The sequence below is a fragment of the Puma concolor genome, chromosome C1 (genome assembly GCF_028749965.1).
Source record: "Puma concolor isolate L17-30 chromosome C1, mPumCon1.1.hap2, whole genome shotgun sequence".
Lineage (NCBI taxonomy): Eukaryota > Metazoa > Chordata > Mammalia > Carnivora > Felidae > Puma > Puma concolor.
Genome location: NC_141674.1, coordinates 16,877,682 through 16,896,656, shown reverse-complemented (window position 1 = coordinate 16,896,656; position 18,975 = coordinate 16,877,682). Strand labels below are relative to the sequence as shown.

The 18,975-nt window shown below is 53.9% G+C and overlaps 1 protein-coding gene across 5 annotated transcripts in view; it reads right to left on the bottom strand.

Moving 5' to 3' along the window:
* EPHB2 (EPH receptor B2) overlaps positions 1–18,975 on the bottom strand; it is a 187,563-nt gene that overhangs the window by 110,048 nt on the left and 58,540 nt on the right. For all 5 annotated transcript variants that reach the window (XM_086715992.1, XM_086715990.1, XM_086715991.1 and 2 more), the window contains exons 2-3: positions 15,408–15,472; positions 11,715–12,399 (exon numbers count right to left, since the gene is read on the bottom strand). In XM_086715992.1, coding sequence (XP_086572118.1) covers positions 11,715–12,399; positions 15,408–15,472 — 750 coding nt within the window. The remainder of the gene's footprint in view (positions 1–11,714; positions 12,400–15,407; positions 15,473–18,975) is intronic.

The window sequence follows — 18,975 nt, the reverse complement described above, 5'->3', positions numbered from 1 at the left end:
GGTGGCTTAGTTGGTTGAGCATCTGACTCTTAATTTCGGCTCAGGTCAGGATCCTGGGGTTGTGGGATTGAGTCTCACATGGGGCTCTGCACTGGGCATGGAGCCTGCTTAAGACTCCCCAACCCCCTGCCCTGCTCTCTCTCCGCCCCTCTCCCTGCTTGCTCTCTATTTCTCTCTTTGGAAAGATAGAAAAAGAAAGAAAGAAAGAAAGAAAGAAAGAAAGAAAGAAAGAAAGAAAGAAAGAAAGAAAGAAAGAAAGAAAGAAAGGGAGAGAGATAGAGAGAGAAAGAAAGAAAGGAGGGAGGGAAGGCAGGAAGGAAGGAAGAAAGAAAAGAGAGAAAAGAAAAGAAGGAAGGAAGAGAAAGAAAAGTAGTAAAATGCTCTAAAAACCAAAAATGTTAAAAAAAAAAAAAACAACAGGATTCAGCAAAGTATTCTATACGAAGCTTAGGGCATAAGGCCTGGTGACTACCAGGTGCTCAACCTGCCAATGTGTGTCCCTTCCTCCTTGGGCTTTTGTCTTTGTTATATATAGCTGGGGTCTGGCAGGAGGTACAGAGAGCTGGGGTAGAATCCTGACTGAATGCTGTGTCCCTGGACAGGCCATTTCATTTGACATCTTTGGGCCTCAGTTTTCATAACCATGAAGTTGCCGATCAGTCATCTTGGGCCCTTCACTTGAGGGAGCAGAGAGGACAGGAGACAAAGCGGGCGTGCTGTTTGGACACCAGTGTAATGGGAGTGAGTGTGCGTTTGTGGGCCTGTTGGTTGGCTGGGCAGACAAGTTACCATGAGCAGGAAACAAATGCATGTGATGAAAACAATAGCACCATGCAACCTCCACAGGACCCAGTGGGGAAAGGTTGGAAAGGCCTGAGGAAGAAGCAAAGGGCCCGAGATACCAGACAGAGGAGGAGTCCCAAGGCCGACTGACCTTCAGGGAGACCCTGGTGGGTCCCCCGGCCCTGGGTTGCTTCATCTTCAGGATTCAGGAGCCAGTTCACATCCCACCAAACTCACCCCCACGTTCCTTTTCACCCAAACCTTGCATCTGAGCTGCGAGCGACTCATCCCTGGGGTGGACCACCTCTTCCCACCCAGATGGAGACTAAGGTCCCCTGTGGAGTTTCAGGGGGGGGCCCGGGGTCTCATGCCTGCAGACATGGAGGCCAAGGGTAGAGGCTGTCTGTCTCTCCAGAGGGAGCCCATGTCATCTAGTTCCGGTTTTGGCCCAAAGTGTAATGTGGTTCTGGGGAAGTCAGGTCCTCTCTTGACTTGAGTTTTCCTCGTCTCTAAAATGCCGATAATAACCTTCGCCTTGCTTCTCTCATGTGGGTATCATGCAGATCAAAGTATCTCATAGGGTGAGACCAAATGCTATACAAAAGCAGCCTCTAATCTCTTCTGGAACAAGGCAGGGTGTAAGTAAATAAATACTGTGCATATGTAAGACATTATAATTACAAATGGCATTTCCCCCCCAAGCTATGGAAAAAACCCCACCAGTTTGGTATAGTGTGAAGAATTCTCATTAGGACTTTAGGAGGCCTGGGTTCCGATTCTAGCTCTGGACCTGACAAGGTGAATGAGTCACCCCACCCCCTCTGCCCAAAGCCTTGGTAGGGCTCGAACACATGGTGGTCTCAGAGGGGCTCTGTCCGTTCTGCTGGTGAGGAATTAACAATATGATGTCCCCCAAGAAAAGCAGTCTGGGGTGGGAGAAAGGACTCGGGCTTCTCCACGCAGGTCAATTCAAGCCTCTTACCTGCTGTGTGGCCCTGGCCGACAGGCCTGGGAATTCCCCTCTCTGGGCCTGCTCCTCCTCTGAGGTCAAAGTTCATACCTAAAGGTTCGGAGGAGGGGGGAGCAGGGAGAAGCAGCAGGATGGGGGCTGAGGACAAAGGGCCCCGGGGAGGGGGTGTCCCGCAGGGCGGGGTGGAGGCCAGAATGGGGCCTGTGGGGCCTGAGCCAGCTGCCGCAGAGCAATGAAAATCTCTTAACCACACGGAATTGTTAACGGCTCCCAAATCCTGTTGTACCACAGGCTTAGAAAGGCTTAAACTGTTAAATGCATAAACTTCCTCAATAAACGGGCCTCTCTCGCCAGATCCTGAAGCCCAGCCAGATGTAAAGGCAGCGGCTGGAGGGAGGGGAGCTTCCCCAGCTGTTTACGGTCTTGCCAGAGCGCTGTGGAGGCAGCCTGTGACCAAACCATGGGCCTTGGTGCCTTCAGGGTCCCATGCCAGTCTGGGGCCGAGAGGGGACAGCACAGGGGCTCCAGAGTCAGAGGGCCTGCGTCCAGTCCTATCCCTCCATAACCGTGTTACCTCAGACAAGCTGCTTGCTCTCTCTGGGCCTCAGTTTCCCCTCTGTAAAACAGAAATGATGATGCCTAACTCCCAGGGGGGACTGAGAGTCATTGAGACCCAGAGTGAGAACTGCCTGGTCCACAGGAAGCTCCTAACAAACGCGAGCACTGGGTGCCTGCCACAAAGCCTTTTCGCCACCTCCAAGAAGTGGGAGGAATCAGAAGCGGGGGGCATGAGAATGCACACCTATCCTGCCACCTCCGAGGAGTGTGACCGTGGGCCCCAGTCTGCTTCCTAGTCCGCTGGGGGACATTCAACAAGGTTACCGTGCAGTTTGAGAGACAAGGTGAGCATTCGGTAAATGCTGTGTGGGAGCAAACAGACTCTTCTGTTTGGCCAGAGGTTAGACGAGGGGTGGGTGCATGTCCCTCCTGGAGGTCTTCTGTCCCTTGAGCATGAGGAGAAGAGACCCACAAGGGCTTCTCCACCCCTGAATCTCTGCTCTGGGACAGCATTCCATTGTGCCCAGCATCTCGATATGAAAGCAACTCGTCCTTCAAGGCCCAGCCACAAGCTTCCCTCTCCTACCAGGAAGCCCTTCAGATTGTCCCACCAAGGCGGCCCCACAGTCCTGAGTGTAAGCCCTTCACCGCCACCACCTCCGGGGCCCCTCAGCAATCTGGGAGGTGGGCAGGACAGAGTATATCCAGGCCTCACCGCATTCTGGTTAATCAGTTGTTCAGCGGTTGCAGAAAGCCAAGTTCACATTCTGCCTCCGCTGCTTACTGACTGTGTGGTCTTGGGCACAAGACCCTCCCTGGACCTCAGTCTCATCATTTGTGAAATGGAGCTAATAATGATATCAACAGAAGATTCGAAAAGATCCTGGAGCATGTAACACAGCACTGGGCACACAGGAGGGACTGCCTAGCCTTCAGGATTCCTTGCAGCCTCTGCCTCATTCAGCCCTTTGATGGCATGGAGCTAAAAAGCCTGGCAGTCCCTCCACCCTTCTCCTCTGGCCTACATTTCTCCTCTCCCCACCCCCACCCCCAGCCGGCTACACCTTGTTGGGGGCGGGGGGGGGGGGGGGGGGGAGGGGATGTCAGCAAGAGGCCAGGGTTAAAAAAAAGTATCATTTCTGACCATCTTTTTCTGGACTAACTCCTGCCTTTCGTTCCTTTCAATCTCCAAAGCCCTGGAAAAATGGCTCCTCCTCCAGGGGGCCTCCCCAGCTTTCCCCAGACTCCTTCCTAAGTTCCCCAAGGCTATAGTAACAGAAGGAGCCATCTCCCCCACCCCCCCCCCCCCCGGAAGTTCTAGGAAGGCAAGAAGGGCCTTCATCTTCTCTACAGTCCCCACATCTGGCCCAGGGTCTGGTGCACAATAGGTGCCTGGGGAGCTGTTATGAGTACGGCAGGACAAACCTGTTCAGTATTTCCTGCCCAGACCCCCGAGGGGATATGAAGACTATATTATCCCATGCCCTGATATTCAGTTCCTTCCATATAGTTGACCCAGAGAGGAAATTGGGCTGAAGTGGCCCTCCCTTCCTTTCTAGGAATACCTACTGTAGCTGCCTCAGGGCCTTTGCACCTCCTCCTCTTCACCTGGCTAACTCCTGCTCCTCACTCGGCTTCCACTTAAACAGCTCCTCTTTCCAGAAGCCTTCCTCTGACCACCAAGGCCCTGGTTGATGCTTCCCTAGGTAGGTTGGGTGCCTTTGTCTGCTTCCACCTTCACTACCTACAGGCATGTCTGTCAACATCTCTAGACTGGGTGGTCTGTGAGGGCAGGGCCCATAACTGACCTTTCCAAAAACCCCAATGCCCCGCCCAGCACCTGGCACATGACAGGCACTCAATATGTGCTAGCCTCCTGGTGGCCTCTCTAAGAAGCAAAAAAGTCACAAGCTGGTATTCAGTGAATCTCTGATGGCTGGCTGGCTGGACAGGTGAACCAGTGTATGGACAGATGGATGGAGGGCTGTAAACAAAGATGCTTTGAGAGCACAGGGGAAGGGGAACTTCAATTTTTAAGAGCAGAGAACTGAATAGCCTGAGTGTGCTGGCCAAGGTCCCCTCCAATCCCCTTTCCAAAAGGCTGGCCTGTGTGGTCTTGGGCCTGGCCTGAGCCTGGGGGTCTGGAGGGGATGCCTATTACCCCTCCCGCTCCCCCAGCTGGGCGTCTCCACCCTGCCCTGGAAGAGATGTAGCAGAACTTTCTGTGTGGGGGTCTGGGCCTCTCCTCCCACCCAGCATTCCAACCCTCACACCCTTTCCCCAGCCAGCACAGGCCCTGCCAGCTGGAGGCCTCCCTCCTCCTCACCCCAAGACGGACCGCACCCTACCCCACAGAATCGCCAGACGCATCTGGGCCACTGGTCCAGCCTCTATGGGAAGGGCTGGAACTGAAAGCAGGGTATGAAAGAGGCCACCCTGAGGTTGGCCCAGGACCCAACCCTGAGGGCCCAGAGATAACCCCTGGCCCCTCCCTACCTTGGCTGAGGGAGCACAGGATTCTGGGAGGAAAACAGAAAACAAAGCAACAGGCATAATATCTCCTACTGGTGAGCATGTGGGGAAACAGGCACTGTGTAAGTCTGCTGCCAGGAGGGTACCTGAGTGGTCCCTCTCTGGAGGGCAACTTGGCCCTGTGTGTCAAGCTCTAAAAAGCATTTGATCCCACAATTCCACATCTGGAAACATACCTACTCAAATATCAGTAATCGTGCACAAAGAGACAGGGACAATGACTTGCATCCCAGCATTCATTAAGAGCGAAAAATGGCCAGCAATTACATGTCGAACAACAGAGGACTGGTAAATAAATTATGACACATCTTTCCTATGGAATTCTAAAAGCCTTCCAAAATGATGCCAGAGATCTAACATGACATGGGAAAGTGTCTGTAAAATATCAATCAGTCAAAAATCCTTGTGTATTTTTAGCAGGAGTCCATTTTTTCTTTAAAATTAATCAACACGGGGGCCTCTGGGTGGCTGAGTCGGTTAAGGGTCTGACTTCGGCTCAGGTCACGGATCTGACAGTTTGTGAGTTCGAGCCCCGCGTCAGGCTCTGTGCTGACAGCTCAGAACCTGGAGCCTGCTTTGGATTCTGTGTCTCCTTCTCTCTCTGCCCCTCCCCTGCTCACGTTCTCTCTTTCTCTCTCTCTCTCTCAAAAATAAATAAACATCAAAAAATAAATAAATAAAAAATAAATCAATATGTGTAAATACACTTAGAAGGATCTCCACCAGCCTGTTACAGTGACTATCTCTGGGTGATTTTAATTTTCTCCTTTTTGCTTATCAGTAATTTCTAAAGATTCCACAAATGACCTACATTGCTTTTGTGATAAGGAAACGTTTTTTTTTCCTCAAAATCAAAAGCTCATCAGAGGGGGGAGGAAAACATTCACAGCAGAAGACGGTGTTCATAGAAGTCCCTGTTTTTATTTTTATAACACTTTTCTAGGTATTTTCTCATTTACTCTGCACAGCAGCCTTTCTGTTTATCCTGTTTTGCAGATGAGAAAACAAAGGCTGGGAGAGGGTCAGAGCTGGGGTTTGAAACCAGGTCTCCAAGGTCAAGGAGAGGTCACGGCTGGGGAGGTGGGGGGTGGGGTGGGTGGGTAGCAGGGCTAGGAGCTGCCAAGCAGGGCAGGGTGGAGGAGAGGGAGAGGCTGGGAGAAGCCCAGCAGCTGGGAACTGGGAGTCTAAGCTGGAGCCAGAGGATCAACATGAACGTGCAACCGCCCCCCACTCCCAGCCCCTCCCCGCTGGCTCACAGCCCCTCTCCCTGTCCAAACTAAATATTAAAAATCCCATTACACCCCGACAGTACACAGCAATCACGATCACTGTGGAACTGCCTCCAGATCCCTTATAGATGCGGGTCTGCTGCTGGGAGAGAGGAGGGCAGGGTCCCCACTAGTGGTTAGGCTGGGGATCTGATGGGCAGGGGCAAGTAGGAGCTGAGGTAGGGAAGGAGAGACCAAGAGAAACTGGGATACAGAGACAAACTTGGAGAAACTGAGGCAGGAGCACATTCACAATGAAGCCCATGAACATCTGGAAAGAGTCAAGAAACAGACTCGGGAGCTTGGGGGGAGCAGCCGCTGCAGGGAAGGAGTTCCAGGGCCCCCCTCCTGCCCCCAGCCCAACCCCGCCGGCAGATCTGCTGACGGCAAGCCCCAGTGGAGACCATGATGTTGCGGAGACTGGGGACTTGGGTAGGAGAAGGGGGCGGAGTTCTTGTGAAGGAAGTCCCCAGAGTCCCTCACCTGCCAGCTGCATGCCCAGTGCAGGTCCCGATCAGGTACCCAATAAAAAGTGCACAGAGGAATGAACAGGGAGAAGTCACACCCTAGCACCTGCACCCAGTAGGGCACAGGACACCCCCCAAACACACCCTATACCACCATACCTCAGGGCCTTTATTCATGCAGTGCGTTCCCTGACCTACAATTACCTCCTTCCTTTCACCCATCCAAATCCTACTCACTCTTCAGGGCCCAGTTCAAATGTCACCTCCTCCTTGAAGCCTTCTTCAGAAAAGATGCTTTCTTTCTCACATTCTCAAAGTGCTTTGACTGGATGGACCTCATTTCTGGAAAGACCTCATTTCTCCATGTGTCTGAGTCCCCTGCTCACCCAGGAGCCAGTGAGCCGAACCCTGTGTCTCAGGTGCTCTCCGCCAGCCTTCCCAGGGCGGCCCCTGTCACCTCAAGTGACACCTCTTCCAAGAAGCCTTCCCTGGCCCACCTGGCTAAAGCAAGTCTTCTTTGTTCTCTCTTGCTACAGATTTCCCCCCCTTTCATTCATCACAGCCCATAACTATTTTATTTATTTGCTCACTAACTTTTCGCCTCCGTCTTCTCCCATTCACCCACTCAGACTAAAAACTCATTCGCTTCTGTGTTTCCCAGCATCGGTGTGGGCTTGGCTCATAGATGGTACCCGATACATACAGATCTGCCTCAACTGACGATGGGGTTACATCCTGACAGACCCACTGCAAGTCGAAAATATTGTCAGTGGAAAACTCGCTTAATGCACCCAACGTACCACACAACATTGCTTACTCTCACTTACCTTAAATGTGCTCAGTTGAGCAACATCCTCTAACACGAAGCCTGTTATATCTCATGCAATTTATTGAATACTGTACTGAAAGCGGGGAAAAAATGGTTGCATGGGTACAGAATGGTTGTTCTTGCATCACTTGTCTGCCCTCACGATCGTGTGGCTGGCTGCCCAGCATAAGGAGAGAGTAGCAAACCAACTATCACCAGCCCAGAAAAAGATCAACATTCAAAATCTGAAGTACAATTTCTGCTGAATATGTCTCACTAGAGCACCAGTGGGAAGTTGAAAAAATTGTAAGTCGGACCATGGTAAGTCGAGCCTTCTATATTTGCTGGAGGGCTAAGCGGCACACAGAAGGTACTTAATATATGTTTGTTGAGCGGTTGACTGGCTTCTCCAGGCCCCTCCCTTCTCTACTACGCCCCGCACACAGTAGGCAGCAGAGGAGGTTGGTCAGATTGAGTCAGTTTGGCCTGCTGTTTTGTGAAACGCTCAGGGCACTGGAAACTCCCAACCTTTTGTTAACCACCACTGTCTGTCCCCCCCACCCCTTCACCCTCCCAGGATGGCTGCCACTCCCCTGAGGACTCATCTACTTACTTGTCATCTGTCAAAGAGACTTTATCCGGCCTTATCTTCTCCAATTGTATTAACAAAGCAATGGATTTTTTCCTATCAAGTTATGCCTCAATATTAAATGGATCTTCCCAAACCACACTCTCCTGTAGATTCTGCTAATGACCCCTTCCATCCCCGAGGGTGGATGTTCCCGGGCTGGGCCTGGGGTCACCGATCTGGCTTGAAGTCCTGTTTGTCTGACCAAGGGTATGTTACCACACCACGTGTCTGAGCTAATGGTCCTGTTACAGAAACATGAGGGCTGCTTGTTTAAAAATGTTGATTCTTAGGGCGCCTGGATAGCTCAATTGGTTGAGCATCTGACTCTTGATTTTGGCCCAGGTCATGGTCCCAGGGTTGTGGGATCGAGCCCTGCATCAGGCTCTGCGTTGAGCGTGGACCCTGCTTAAGATTCTCTTCGTCTCTTCCTCTGCCCCTCTCCCCTGCTTGTGCTCTCTCTCCTCCAAATAAAAAAAAAAAAACAATACAGTAAAAATGCTGATTCTTGGCCCATCAGAGCCACAGAATCAGACCTGGGGTAGAGGTTTGCACCAGACCCAGGAATCTGCATTTTAACTAACTTCCCAGTGGATTCTGAGGCAGAGTCAAGGCCAAGAATCCCTGAATTGGAGACTGGAGACTGAGAAAGCATGTCGCCAACCACTCAGATGTGAGCTGTAGCCACCAGCCCTACATATCCCGGGCCAGTGGGACCAGTGCCTCTGGGACTTGCGCTGGAGTAGCCCCACATCTGGGTGGCCACAGCACAGGCCACGGCATCGGCTGGTGTCCTTCTGGCTTCCTGAGCTCATTAATCACACCCTGACTGGCCTCCACTCACACCCAGTGGCTGGCTGGGCTAGGCTGGGCCTGGGGCAGGCAGGCTGGCCGTAGGTCTGGGGAGGTGGGCTGGAGGGGGGCGGGGCCTACTTGCACGGAGAAGCTCGGACTTGGAGCACCTGCCTGTGCCAGGCGGCCTCTATGATGGCCTCAGTGACCCCACCTCCTGGCACTCACACCTCACGTAATTCCCTCTCCTGGAGTGTGGGCTGAACTGGGTGACTGGCTTTTAACAAAGAGAATACAGCAGAAGCAATGAGATGTCACTTCTGAGATGAGGTCATAAAAAGACTGTGGTTTCTGTCGTGGGTGCTCTCTCTAACGCTCTCAGGTCAGTTGCTCTGGGGGAAGCCATTGCCCATGTGCATCCCTGTGGCGAGGGACCAAAGCCTACAATCAACCATGTGGGTGAATGTGGAAGCAGACCCCTCCCCGGTGATGCCATCAGATAATACCGCAGCCCCTGGCCAAGAGCGTAGCTGCAGTCCCAGGAGAGGCCTTGCACCAGAGGAAGCCCCCCGAAGCCATACCTGGATCCCTGAGCTTAAGAAACTGAGAAAAACAAATGCTTTTGTTTTCAGCTGTGACGTTCTGGGGCGACTTGTTATGCAGCAATGGGTGACTAGTGCACCTTTTCATCTGGGCACCTTCTGGTGACAGTTCTTCCTCTGTCCCTCCCCGAACCCCAGCCACAGCCAGGTCAGATGCTGTATCAGTCCCCCCTAACCCGTGGTGCTTCATGTCCCCAGATCCTTGTAGATCCATCCTCCAGAAGGCCCGGGCCACCCAGTCAACATATGCCTCTCCCAAGACTCAGCTCCGATGTCACCTCCTCTGGGAAGCCCTTCTCTTTCTGTGCCCACTGCAACCCAAGTGGTTCCAATCAAAGTCAAAGGCATGCCCTCCCTTGTTCATTTACAGTCTGCGTCCCCTGCTACACCGTGAGCTCCTAGACGGCAGGGCCACAGCCGCATTCTTGTCTGTCTCACCCGACGCTCAGCACAAAGCCTTGACACAGAGCAGGCGCGGGCGAGGTTTGATGAGTGAATAAACAATGAGCGAGGAGTGACTGATTCTGCCCTGGGCCCACATGGCCCGCCACCTCCTGAGGCTGTGCACTTTCAACACTCAAGTATAGTGAGTTGATCTGTTATCTTCCCCCAGAAACCAGCTTTTTTCCCCAAATGTCCTTTTCCAGGACCGTCACCTCCCTGCAAGCCGGACTTCACTGTTTCCTCCTTTCCTGCACATGCCATCCTTCTCACTCACCCTCCTCACACCCCTTCATTCTAGCCTGGCTCCTTCCCTGCACAGTGGATGCCCACTCCAGAGAGCCACCACCTCTTGCGAACACGGCTGCTGCTTCCCCACAGGCTCCTGCTGCTGTCTCTTGCACCCCACGTGCCCTCCCAGGCACCTTTAAAATGCTGCTTCAGAGCATGGAGGGTAGGAACAGGGACAGCGGATGTGACAGCATTTTATAAAGGGGAGGGTCACTGCAGCTACCTCAGGCCACACTTTCACCGGTGCTTCAGGGACCCTGGAATAGGGTCCAGACTCTTTGCCTGGCACATGGGGGACCCCGGGACCCGATTGGGCTTTAAATCAAATAGGGCTTTAAATCACCATCACAGCTCACATTGTAGAGTACCTGCACCAGGTCGGGCTTTGTACACGTCTCGTTTAGTCAATATTTATTAAGCTCCTACTGTATACTGCAAGTCATTATAGATGCTTTACAGTCTTGACTTGTTGAGTCTTCGGAAGTACCCTATGAAAGAGGGTTTCATACTCAGCATAGGACAGACAGCTCATAACAGGGGTGGTATTCGAATGCAGGTCCGTCTACCTTCACAGCCTTCTACCACCGTGCATCGCCTCTTACAAACTTCTTAGGTTTGCAAACCACCTCCACGATTCTTCACCATAATAAACACCACCCGTACCACTACTGACTTAGAACGTTTCCTTAAGTTAACCAAAGTGGCACAGTGGCTAAGGGTGGGCTTGGAATCACACTGCCTGGGTAAGACTCCTGGCTCCCCCACTCACTCTCTGAGCCTCGATGTCTTCATATAAATGGCACTTTCTCTCACAGGGCTCTTGTGAGCATTAAAGGAGTTAGACCTAGAAGGTGCTTGGCCCACAGTAGAAGTGGTGGTCAGGAGGCTGGCTCACCTTCCCACCTGCGAGGATCGGAAGTAAGCGCGTGACTTGCCTTGGCCACTGAAGTGTCCAGAGGAGTGTGCACAGCCATTGAGGCAGAACTCTAGAGCCGGCACACAACCCAGCTCACACCACTTCCTTCCGTCCTCGTGATCACAACATTGCAAATGGGGGCTCCTCCATCCAGTATGGCTCCCAGAGGGAGGAATCCTGGAACCGACCCACGAGAGACAGGTAGCACTGGGCAAGAAATAAACATCTACTGTTTGGTCACTTCAATCTAACCTGGCCTCTACTGACCGATCCAGCCAAAGTCCAGTAAGTCTGAACTTACAACTGTTACTTACTGTGACTTATTTCCGCAAAAAGGAAACCACATCACTTTCGCAGATGGAGACATACAGCACCACTTGCCACTGTTAATAGTCATGTAATAATTAAAACGAGAAACGTCTATCCTGGCACCAACGAAAAGCACCTTGCACACTCTTGCCATTCAAGAAGCGCTCTTCAAATGTCTCCCTCCAAGACACCGAACAGTGGCTGCACGTTTGGAAACCCGGCCAAAGAGCGCCTCACGGTCGGCTCCAGGCCACTGCCCTTGCCAGCCTGGGACCCCAGGCCCAGGTCCGCAGCCAATACCAACTCCACGCGCTTGCAGGGGCACCTGCCCCACTGCGGCAGTCCTTACCTCTGCAGACCGTGCCGTTCTCCACGGCCTCGAAGCCGGCTTTGCACATGCAGCGCCCGATGGGTACGAGCCACTCGCCGTCCCCGTTACAATACAGCTTGATGGGCACGTCCACCTCCTCGGCATTGGCGATACAGCTGCCCCGGGCAGCCACCAGCGATGTGCTCTCGGCCCCCGACAGTGTCTCCTGGAAGACGGCGCCATTCTGGATGATGCGGGGGCACTTGCGGTAGAAGACACGCACGGCAATAAGGGACATGCAGCCACCGTAGTCCTGGAAGGCCAGGTAGAAGCCATTGCGGGACACCGGCCCGAAGCTCCGCACCTCGGTGTTGATCTTCATGACCCGGCCACCCAGGTCCACCTGGGAGAAGCTCTCGTCGGCCGCAATGGTGTCCACCTTCACCCACGGATTCTCCATCCAGTTGGGGAAGGTCTTGGTGGCCGAGTCGAAGTCGGCCTCATAGTAATAGAGGTTGAAGGTCTCCTTGCAGGAGCCGGGCACGCTGGGGATGCTGCTGCAGTCACGCACGGAGAACTTCATCTCCACGTGGATGCGGTGGGCACCACGGCGCCGGATGAACTTGGTCCGTAGCCAGTTGTTCTGGCTCGACTCAAACACATTGCACACCTGGTACGTGCGGATCGTGTTCATGTTCTCATCGTAGCCACTCACCTCTTCCCACTGCGGGTGAAACGCTAGTCAGGTGGGGGAGATGGGGCTCAACCCCAGGGATCGTCTGTCTATGGGCGAGACACAGACCCTGCCTTAGGGAACCCTTCAGTCTGCTGGGTGCAAATAGGACTCTGGCCACTGGGGGCCTCCTAGTCTAACAGGGGAGGCACAGCCTCTACCTCGGGCATCTTCTAGTCTGATGATGGAGACGTGAGTCGTACCATCAGAGAACTCCCAAGCTGAGGTGCAGACATGGACTTGGCCCCCAGGAATTCCCCACACTGTGAGGGAGACATGCCAGTCTGATGGGAAGGGCACACACGCTGCTCTTGGTTTTCCCCTGATTTATACGGGCGATGTGACCCTCACTCCAGGGCAATAAAGGAGACATGGCCCCCGCTCCTGGGAAGCTCCCACCTGGAAGGAAAATTAGGGAGAGGCCCAGCCTGAGGGGATTCCTCTGCTGAGAGCAGACACAGCTTTGTGCCTGGGGAGTACTAGTCTGATGGGGGAGACAGAACTTCCGCCTACTGGGAGCTCCTATTCCGATCTGGGAGACACGGTCCTTACCCTAGGGGATTCCCAGGCTGACAGAAGAAGAGCTCTCACCCCCGTGATGGGGAAGACGGGCGGTCTGTTCTGAGGCCTAAAGTGGTTAAGATGGTACCTGGAGGGAGACTCACTCCCTTCCTGCCTGCGGCATGTGCTTCAGCACCTTCCCTGGACCCCAGCCTGGCTCTCGCACACCCAGCTAAGGGATTCCCGAGCCCCACTGCTGGGTGGCACCGGGCAGGGCCACGGAAAGCTGGGGATGAAGGGTGCGGGGCACACGTCTCCTCACACACCCTCACAGGCCAACCCTCACGTGCTGAGCCTTTGTTCACACTTTTGTGCCCTCCTTGAGAACCCTCTCATCTTCTCTGCCCATCCTTCTGGAACCTCTTGTGGTGTTTGCATTCATTGGCTCTCCCTTGGGTCTTTGGGGACAACCGGCCTGGTCTGGGCGGGGGCTGAGTACTCCTGGCCCTCTCGGCCTGGTCTCCCCAGGGGGACCGAAAGCTTACTGAGAGTAGCCATACACCCCCCTCTTTGGCACTGGGTTGCCTTTACCTGGGGTAGACCCAAAAGAGCCCCAACAGCAGAGCACCCCCTCCTAGCCATGCCGGCCTGGGGTGGGTGCTGTAAGAGGACCTCATTTCTTTGTCATTATGGTCACACATGGTGCATATTATTATCTCCATGTTACAGATGAGGGAGCAGAGACCAGGGAAGTGAGGTCATCTGACCCAAGCCACACAGACCCAGGCCCATTCCTGCACTTGTGCACACAGCCTCGAAACACAAGGACCCACAAGTACCCCAGGAGTCCTGGGTTTTGCCCCTGCCCTGCTAACTTGATGTGTGGCCTGGGGCAAGTCACTTCTCCTTGCTGGGCCTCGATTTCCCCAGCTGGGTGGAGGAGGGGGAGGCAGGTGGTGGTATAGAGGTGTCACCCTGAAGTCGGTGTTCCTTGTCCTTTGGCCTCCCTCGGATATCTGGGCCAAATCTGTGCGGGGCAGTGCAGTGGCCTGGGGAGGGCTGATGTTGTGAAAGGCCAATGCCCGTGGGGAAGGCCGAGCCGGAGACTGCTAGCCCAGCCTCTATGTCAGTGGTGGCTCTGAAGCTCCCTACATTGCTTCTTTTTTTTTTTTTTTTTTTTGGTGGCACCATGTGACAAAGTCAGCCCCTTGTTACAACCACTGCTCTTCTTCAGAACTTAATTAGAGCACTTAATTAGAGCACTCTGCCTTTCTCCCCTCTCTCTAATTAACATGCGGAGGCCCTGCAGCCTAAACACCCCAAATAATTGCGTCCGGGGGCCCTGCAGCCCAGCCTGGCCTCATTACTGATAGGGTGGGGCTGTGGGCCCAGCCGCCTTCGCAGATGGAAAATTGGTGACAAGAAAGAGCCACAGAAAGAGGCCTGACCCTAGGGCCCTGCCTATTGAGAACACAGGCCTGGGGTGGGGGTGGGGGGGATGTAGCTCCTTGGGGCAGCGGCCAAGTCCCAGTGGAGGCGCTGGGATGGTGGGGAGGGAAGAGATGGGCTGTGGGGACCCAGGGGAATGAGGAGGGAATGATATGAAAACCGGTGGCGAGGACAATGGTGATGGTGGGACTACTGTAGCTACTTATCACCGGGCACCGTGCAAGACACCGTGCGGGAAAACCTCACACCAATCCTGCGCAGAGGACATGACCAACATCGTTTTATAGATAAGGAAACTGATGCTCAGGCAGGCTAAGGAACTGGCCCCAAATCACATGGCTGGTGAGTGGCAGAGCTGGGACAGAATTTCAGGCATGTCTGACCCCACAGCCTGTATGTAAGCGCTGGGCTGGCTGGTGTGGGAAGAAAGAGGAATCTCAGATTGTGCCTGCTCTCGCTTTTGAGGGGCCCACAGCCTACATGGGCTCAAACCACTGGCCCCAGGAAAGTAGGGGGGCCATGGAAGTGGTCAGAGAGATTTTGGGGGAAGCCTTGTGTTATGGGTACGCAGAAGGCTCGGTCACAGCCCTGGATACAAACCTGAGCCCCGTCACTAACTAGGTGTAAAGTCCCTGGCAGGCGGCTACACCTCTCTGAGCCTCAGTTTCCTTACCTGTAAAATTGAGGTGTTTCCTCCCCTTATTATTGGAGAAGATGTATGTAAACGTGCTTCCTTGATACAGTATATGATAAGTGGGTGCTCAGAAAATGACAGTTCACTTTCCTCATCTGTAAAATGGGGGCAATGCGAATTCCTGCTTCTCAGCCTTGCCCCAAGGATGCCATGGGATAAAGGCTGAAAGCATCCAACATGTTGTCATGGTAACTGGCACTCCAAATAGTAGGGGACCAATAGGGTGGGGCAATGAGAGGCAAGCCCTGGGCCCTGAAAGAGGGAAAGGGGATGGAATTTAGGGGGCATCCAGGCCCTGCAGCAAAACCCCAGGTCTTCTGAGGGACTGGGCAGGGCTTGGGGACCACTGACTCACCCCTGATGGAGGATGCACGATCCAGCCCAGCTCTGCCGTCGCTGTGGTCGAGTCCATCAGCGTTTCTGTGAGGAAAGCAAAGGGTCAATGCCGCCCACCTACGGAGTGCTGTCAATCACCCCAAGACCCCCACCCCTCAAGGGCCTTCTTTACAGAGCTCCACCCACTTCCTTTGCGGCAATCAATCATCTGGCTGCCCTGCCCCATAATCCCACCCACTCCCATGCCCCAGCCAATCGTCTGATGCTGCTCCTCCAGGCTCCACCCCCTTAAAGACCAGCTCCAGCCCCTCTACGCAGGGTCATGCCCTTTGTGAGCCCATCATGTCCCACCAATCTAGCGACTTCCACTTCCCTCCCTTACTGGTGGATTAGGGTCTTAACCTGGAGTCTCCTGGGTGGGCTTCAGGGAGTCCACCAGGCAACTCTTGAAATTTTATGTAAAACTTAGGGTGTCTGCTTTTCAGCTTGCATCAAATTCTCAAAAACTGAAATGTGGGCCTTAGAAAGGTCTCTCTTTGGTCCCAGCTGAGCCCCATTAGTTACCCTACCTTGGCTCTCTGGCCCACACTTCCAATCAGGGACACCTTCCCCCTTCTTCAGGCACCTAGAGTCCTCTAGAGTGTCCCCACACTGGGGCTCCCTCCCCTAGGCCTCGGTCAACTGTGCCCCTAGGACAGGGCCCTAGGAGTGGAGGGGTGTTGAGGGTGAGCACTGTGCCAAGTGAGTCTAGTCTATCACCTGCCCTCTGGGGATTCAGGAAACTCAAATCAGCTTCTGAACCAGCCAGGGCCCCACTCGCCCACCCTCCTCTCTCCAGCAGCTGGAAGGAAGGAGTCACATAGCCTATGACAAAGGAGACCCCCGAGGGCCAGAAAGAGCCCTATTCACCCCCAGATAAGGCTTAGGACCCTTTCCCACTCCCCCTTCCCTGCCACAGGGAATTCAAGACACTTTTGGAGCTGAACCGCAAGGCACTGAGCAGATTTAAATTGGCCCCTTTCAAGCATTCATCCAACAAATATATCCTGATGCCCCTTCTGTGCCAGGCAGTGGGTACCTTGGGAGAGAAAACGGTGAATAGCAAGACCTTACTATGGAGTTGTTCAGTCTAGTAGTGGTGACGAGCCATGTATACATAATGGCCATGAGAGAGTAGGCACAGAGACCTAGAAGCTCACAGCTGGACTTTCCTTACCACCTAGCTCTGCAGGAGTAGGTAAGGTGCGCTGGCCTCTATGCTCCACTTCCGTGCCCAAGCAGACATCACTAATCAATGCCCACACTCTGTGGCCGCACGATGCTCCCACCACAGTGTGCCACGAAGCTGACACCCGCCATTTGAGATGCTATCTCTGGCCCAGCCAACTGCTTCATTTTGGACATAGGGCAACTGAGGCACAGAGAGGGGAAGAGACTTCATAAAAATCACAAAGGAGTTGGTAGCAGAGTGGGAGGTGCAGATCTCCTGCCTCCGACCCTACAAACTTCTAGAGACTTAGTTGGATAACCTGGGCTGGATGAATTAGGGTGAGGATAGTTGGGGCAGGGTGCACACTGCCCAGGTCAAAGGTGTGAAGGTCGAAATGGGAGGAACAAGGTCTTGAACTACGGTGGGGTGGTGTGGATGGGAGGAAGCATTCAGCCAGAGGTGACCCCACTCAGACCCACGAGCTGACAACAGAGGATGCAGCAGTGTCCCCGTGACCGCCTGTGGCTTATGTCTGCGGCCACTATGTCCCTTTGCACTGGGGGCTGGTGAGGGGAGAGGAGGGGTGCCAGGGACGGTGGAGTCCAGTGCCAAGGGTGTCTTTTTGATGGCAAATTGGAGGGAAGTTCTATTGTGCTGCTTTGGAGCTGAAAAAAGGGTTCCTTTTCACACTCCGAATGCTACAGATTTTTCTTCCTGGAGAGAACAAGGGCTGAACTTTTAACCTGTTTTCTCTCATCGGCCTCAGCCAGAGACGCGCCAAGCCGGGCTCTCTGCCTGGGCCTGAGGAACAGCTGCTGGGAGCCGCACGGAACAAGGGAGAGGAGACTCTGCTTGGGACTAGAAAGGGGTCGGGTGGGGGAGGCACGCCTGCCAAGCAGGTGGCCCCACCCCTTGGCTGGATTCTTGGGCTGACCCAGAGGCCAAGCACTAGAGGATTCCACAGCCCAGAGGAGGGGCTGTGAGCTGACATCCTCATTGTACGGGTGGAAACTCAGGCCCAGAGAGGGCAAACGACTTGCAGAAAGTCACAGACTGCAGGCTGGTGCTCAAACTCCGGGCTCCCAGGGAGCTCAGTCTGGGGTGGGTGTTCTACTGCTCCCCTCTGCCTCCCCCTACACCTAGAACTAGCAGGGGGGGAGGTGGAAGGATCCCAAAAGGCCAGCAGTCAATTTGCTGGTTGGTTCACAGAGAGGAAGGGGCTGAGAGGGAGTGTGAAGTTTGCAGGTCTCCTGGGACGGAGGCAGGGGCTCTCATCTCTCCATGCCTGTCCCGGCTTCACCTGGAAGCCTGCCTCTGGGAAAGCTGTTACTCCTCGGGGCTATGGCAGGAGGTGACCCACGGGGGCTCTCCCCGCAGCGTCTCAGCCTCTTGCTTTCCAGTGTTGACATCTCCCTCCGCCCTCTGCACAAAAGGCAGGGAGGCAGAGCAGATAAACTAAGGGTCAGGAGGTCAGAGGGACTTCGATTCCAACACCTGCTCTGTCTCCTATTTGCCTTCTTACCTTGGACCTGTAACTTTCGTAAGCCTCAGTTTCCATACCTGGAAAATGGCCATAGTACCTTCTGAGAGTAGCCGAGGACTGAAGGACAGAGGAGAGGGTTAACTTGGAGTCTAACACAAAGCAGAGCCTCGGTAAGTGCCAGTTAGTCTTTTTTCAGACTGAGTGTGGTGCTTTTTTGGCTGACCCAGTGCCTGCACACACGCCATTTCCTTTGGGCTCATGAGGTGGCTCCTGAAAGTGAAGGCGGGTCCAAGAGGCTCCCCCCACACTCCAGACGGTGCTTGCCAACATCTGACAGACATCAGCCTCTTGCTCCAGCACCACGGCCTCTGGGGAACCCTTCCTGGTTCGTCTGACGCTGCTTTCCTGGGATGCCCTGAGTTTCCTCTTTGTTCCTCTCAAACCAAGCACAAAAGTCACATTCAGTTCCCCGGGGAATCTGGAGTTAGTAGTTCCTGCCTCAGGAACCTGGGTGGGTTTGGGAAGCCAGGCCTATTTCTACCACCAGCATTTCCTTCCTTCTCTCCCTTCCTTCTCCCTTCACCTCAGACGTCTCTCCCTCTAATCCAAAAATCTGCAAAGGGAGAGAACTCATATTTACTGAGACAGAGACCTACCTGTCTGTTAGGAGCCAGAGACCCTCACCAATGTTCTTCCAACATTGCCAACACAGTTGGGAAATGGCCAACAATGCCCCACTCACAGATGGGAAAATCGGGGCTTACAAAAGCTTAGGAACTTGCCCGAGGTCACACATCTTTCGTTCACAAGCTGTGCTCCAGCTGCATAGACTGGTGTCCTCTCACCCCCCAGACCCCAAACATGTGGTTCCTTCTAGTCATCTCCCCCTCCACA